Here is a 5,655-nt window from a genome sequence, read left to right as displayed (position 1 = left end):
GGGGGTACTGGTTAGTTCATATTTTTGTTCCACCTACAGGGTTGCAGCCCCCTTCAGCTCCTTGGGTACTTTCTCTAGCTCCTCCATTGGGGACCCTGTGTTCTTGATGGGACTTTTTTATTGGATATTTTATTTATTTACATTTCAAATGTTACCCCTTTCCTGGTTTCCCCTCCAGAAACTCCCTATCCCATCCTCCCTCCCTGTGCTTCTATGAGGGTGCTCCCCGCCCCACTCCTGCCTCCCTACCTGGGAATTCCCCTACACTGGGGCATCCAGCCTTCACAGAGCCAAGGGCCTCTTCCTCCTTTGATACCCAACAAGGCCATCCTCTGCTACATATTCAGCTGAAGCCATGGGTCTCTCCATGTATACTCTTTGGTTGGGGATTTAATCCCTGGGAGTTCTGGTGGGTCTGGCTGGTTGATATTGTTGTTCTTCCTATGGGTTGCAACCCCTTTCACCTCCTTTAGTCCTTTTTTTAACTCCTCCAGTGGGGACCCTGTGCTCAGTCCAAAGGTTGATAGGTTGAACTATAACTGTATTTTCAATGCTTTATATACATAAGAAACAGAATTTGGTGTAACTTAATGGTCAGGTTTTTTTTCCTTTAGTTCACTTGACCTTGATTTCACATATTTACAGTTATTTTTGCTTGTTTTTCTCACATCTAAGGCACAAATTTCATTAAATGTGACCATCAGAGAGCCATTTACTTGTTCCTCGCAGCTTTTGAAACAAGCTGCAACTTTGTTTCATTTCCTTGTCGTTCCTATAAAGATTACCAGAATGGTTTGTGTGTAGACTGTGGGAACCTTTACAAAGACTCCTGCCCAAGACTTGGTAAGAGAACTTGTATTTATACAATTCCTTTTGAAGATGAGTAAGACCATCAGGGTAGTATTTTAGGTTGGATGCTAAAGTGTGCTTTATATTAATCTGCTAGTACATTACGGTTTGGGGAAAATTTATCAACAGAGTAATGGCAGATTCAGTGTATAAGTTCTGTATCAATTTTTGCCTAAGGAATTTTCCTTCCTCTCTTACTATGTCTAGAGGCAGAATGTCTACATTCTTTGTGCACTGGCAACTGGTTTTTCTCCTGTCTTTCTTTACTAGGAAGTCTTAGGTACAAGTGAAGAGGTGTGCCTCCTAGCTAGCTAGCTTTGTATTTGCTCTCAGCAAGAAGTCAAGAGTTCTGTGTAGTTCATGCCTTCTATATCAGTAAAACCTAAAAAGGGTAGTTATGTTGGCAGCTTTTGAAAATGAAAACCTGCCAGTAAAAATAGAGAGAAAAATAAATAACTCCTAAAAGATGGGATGAAGTAGGAACAGATGAAGAGTATGATGGGGGTATAATCAAAGTGCACTATATATATATATTGATTTGGTTGGAATTTTGTTGATATGAGGAGACACCATGACCACAGTAACTCTTACCAAAAAAAAAAAAAAAAAAAAAAAAAAAAAGAAGTATTTGAGTTTGAGTAGGGCTTGTTTACTATTCAGAGATGTAGTGCATTGTTAGCATAGAGGGACACAGAGTGGCATGCAGGCAGGCACAGTGCTGGAGAAGTAGCTGAGAATTTCAGAGCTGTAGCAGCAGAGAGAGTGACACTGGGCCTGATGTGAGCATTTGAAACTTCAAAGCCCACTCCCAGGGACACACTCCTTCCAACAAGGCCACCCACAGCTCCTAATACTGGCCTTCCCTACAACTCCACAAGGGCCCTTTTCATCCAAACCTCCAAATTCATATTATCTGCATAGATAAAATTGTGAAGTAATAAATAAATAATTAGAAGATGGACAAGTAAATAGTTTAAAAACAGAGGAGTTAAAAGAATTTCCACAGGCAGTTCAATATTTTCCAAAGAGAATTCCAGGTCTCAGCATATTATAAACTAATCAATATCTGCTTAGTATCATGGGAAGATATTCCAGAAATGCTTGCAAAGTCTAAGGTGCTCTAGGAGTAGGAGTTAATTAAGAAGACTGAAATGAACCAGGGGCACCCTGCTTTATTCAGCCTCACTGACCATGCATGGGACATCTCTACATAAAACCTGGTCTATCCAGGATTGTGAGATCCACGTTTCCATTCCATAGATTTCTTCTGTCCACAAGACCTAATTAGGTTATTTATTTACTTTACATCTACAGAGGGAGATTGCTTTTCTAGTAGTATTGTTTCTCTATCTGTGTTTCAAGTTAACTATAGAGATTGTTTAAGAACATAAGGTTGAAGTAGGGTTAAAAATTCTAAAGTATCAATTAAGTATTTGTCTACCTTATTAAACTTAAAAGTTTTGAGGTAGACAAAAAGAGGTATCTGGATATATTTAATATATTACTAATTTAATATTTTGCATTTAGATTCATATATATATGAAATATATTCAATACATAAGATTTATATTATTTATATTCATGTATATTATGGTATACATGATATATATATATATATATATATATATATATATATATAGTTGGTTTATACTGTATATTATAATTTGGGGGCTTTATTCTTGGAGCTAAATTGCATGTTAAAATTTTTTGTAATTCATTTATTCTGGTAAATTTACTAAAAAGATTTGTGAATAAACTTCTGAACTTATAATGTAAAAACTGGTACAAGTGGGTCCTAGTCATTCTGATTATGTCAGGTTCTAATAAGTAGATTGCTTTTGTGAATCTTGAATATAAGAGTTACTTTGAAAATTAACACAAAGTATCTTGCATATTTTAATGTAGTTTTTAATCTGCATTTGATCATGTACATTGCTATTTAAGAACTTTAGTGATTTGAAAAGTTTGTGTGCTCCTTGATAGAAATTCAATTCCTATGTTCTTTTTCTTAAATCTTAGGTAATCAAGCTAAATTATGGAAAGAAGAGTTGAAGAAAAAAACAGAAGAATGGCCTCTTAGGACCACTGCATTTTTGGATACTAGTAGCCAAAATCCATTCTGTAGTAAGTTATTTGCAGATTTTTTTTTTAAATGAGCCATTATAGACAAGCATATGCTATCTGAGAATAATGGAGAGTGTGGTTATAAGTAATGACTAAGGATGACCTTTTCACTGTTTTTAAACTTGCATATTGAAGAATCCAGCTACTTCTAAATACAATGGTTAGATAAGTATTATATAATAAGTATAGGAAGTGAGGCAATGGCAATCAGGGGAGACAAGAGGAGTAAGACAATGGAGTCCCCATCCCCATGCAATGCTTGAGTCAACCACACTAGTTCCATTTTTTTCCAACCTCTGGTTGTCTATCCTTCCTGTACTCACACATACTTCTGGTGTTCACATGGATTTCCTGAACTCACATGTAATTCTGGTGTTCCTATGTATATTCCGCACTCATAAATATTTCAACACACACATGTAGTTCCTGAACTCATGTGTACTTCATGCACTCATATGTACTTCTGCACATATATGTACTTCTATACACATATGTACTTTTGTACTCATATGTACATTCTGTATTCATAGGTACTTCTGCACATATATGTACTTCTGCACACACATGCTCTGCCTGCACTCACATTTCCATGTTTTCAATGTTCTTTTCTTCTTCCACATTCTCTTCTTTACCTTTTCCCTTCTTCTGAAGGTTGAATATTCTCTTCTATTTCATAATTTCAGTTTTCTACATAAGTTTCTTGACTTCCTGATTCTTTTCTTTTTTTAAAAAAAAATTAGATATTTTCTTCATTTACATTTCAAATGCTAGCCCGAAAGTCCCCTATACCCTCTCCCTGCCCTGCTCCCCAACCCACCCACTCCTGCTTCCTGGCCCTGGCATTCTCTTGTACTGGGGCATATAATCTTTGCAAGACCAAGGGTCTCTCCTCCTATTGACCAACTAGGCCATTCTCTGCTACATATGCAACTAGAGATACAGTTCTGTGTGGTACTGGTTAGTTCATATTGTTGATCTTCCTATAGGGTTGCTGACCCCTTTAGCTCCTTGGTTACTTTCTCTAGCTCCTTCTTTAGGAGCCCTGTGTTCCATCCAATAGATGACTGTGAGCATCCACTTCTGTATTTGCCAGGCACTGGCATAGCCTCACAAGAGACAGCTATATCAGGGTCCTGTCAGCAAAATCTTGCTGGCATATGCAATAGTGTCTGGGTTTGGTGGTTGTATATGGGATAGATCCCTGGGTGAGGCAGTCTGTGCCCTTTCTTCTGTCTCAGCTCTGAAATTTGTCTCTGTAACTCCTTCCATGGGTATTTTGTTCCCCATTCTAAGAAGGAACGAAGTATCCACATTTTGGTCTCTCTTCTTCTTGAGTTTCATATGTTTTGCAAATTGTATCTTGTGTATTCTGAGCTTCTGGGCTAATATCCACTTATCAGTGAGTGCATATCGTGAATTCTTTTGTGATTGGGTTACCTCACTCAGTATGATATTCTCCAGATTCATTCATTTGCCTAAGAATTTCATAAATCCATTGTAATTTTTTGTGTGTGTGTTGTTGTTGTTTGTTTTTCGAGACATGATTTCTCTGTATAGCCCTGACTGTCTTGGAACTCACTTTGTAGTCCAGGCTGGCCTGGAACTCAGAAATCCGCCTGCCTCTGCCTCCCGAGTGCTGGGATTAAAGGTGGGTGCCACCAATCCCGGCTAAAATTCATTGTTTTTAATATCTGAGTAGTACTCCATTGTGTAAATGTACCACATTTTCTGTATCCATTCCTCTGTTGAGAGACAGCTGGATTCTTTCCAGCTTCTGGCTATTATAAGGATTAGGGTACCCCTTATTTTCATTGTTAATTTTCTATTGCTTAATTCTTTATTGTTAAATATATCCTACTGATGACTTTTCTGTACTTAATTATATTGGCCAATTATTTTTATATTTTTAATTACTAATTATTTTATGAATCAAAACATAATATTCTATGTTTTAAAAATGTATGTGTGTGTACATGCGCACATGCACAATATGAGCCATTTTTATTATATATTAGCATATCTAACTGAGGTATAGCAGCTCCAATGAACTTACACTATATACAGTTATTTAACCTCACTGGCATTCCTTAACAGTCAAAGTGATTGAGAATTAAAGTTGTTAAGCAAATTCAGCTGTATATATTATCAGGTAATTAGGAGACCTTGTACTAAATACTTAAGTATGTTTCTTAAAAACATAGTATTATTTAAATGGCTCATATTACATTTCTATTTAATTTTATGTTTGCAGACAGGTTATAATTTAGCATTGATTTAGTCAATTTTTCACCATACTCAAGATTGTCTGGCAGGTTCTTATTCTTCAAACCCTGACTCATTTTTATTTTTTAATTTTCTCTTAAAATGTGACCACTAGTATGTTGACCACCCTTCAGGGCAGTTCTCCCTCCCAAGAATAGTTGGGCAACGTAATCCGTACTCAGAAAGGAGGAGTTTTGTAAAACTCAAAGTTCATTGGTTGAGAAAGTAAGGGCGAGGATGGTGGATACGGAAATTTGGGGATGAGGATAAATATGATCAGGATAAAGTCTTTGAACTTCTCAAAGAATTAAGAATAGTGTTTTGTCTCTATATGACCTAGCACAAGGCAAGGCCTGGGCCAAGTAGTGGGAGTGGGTGGGTAGGGGAACAGAGGTGGGGGGAGGGGTATGGGAAACTTTC

General features: G+C 37.0%; 1 protein-coding gene across 1 annotated transcript in view; it reads left to right on the top strand.

The window, feature by feature from the left end:
• Positions 1-5,655, top strand: part of Lipi (lipase I) — a 51,784-nt gene that overhangs the window by 19,556 nt on the left and 26,573 nt on the right. Inside the window, exons 7-8 of the mRNA XM_029544338.1 lie at positions 676-843; positions 2,869-2,977. Coding sequence (XP_029400198.1) covers positions 676-843; positions 2,869-2,977 — 277 coding nt within the window. The remainder of the gene's footprint in view (positions 1-675; positions 844-2,868; positions 2,978-5,655) is intronic.

This window comes from Mus pahari, chromosome 12 (genome assembly GCF_900095145.1).
Source record: "Mus pahari chromosome 12, PAHARI_EIJ_v1.1, whole genome shotgun sequence".
NCBI lineage: Eukaryota > Metazoa > Chordata > Mammalia > Rodentia > Muridae > Mus > Mus pahari.
Note: the sequence above shows the minus strand (reverse complement) of the source record. Positions and strands in the feature narration are given on the sequence as shown.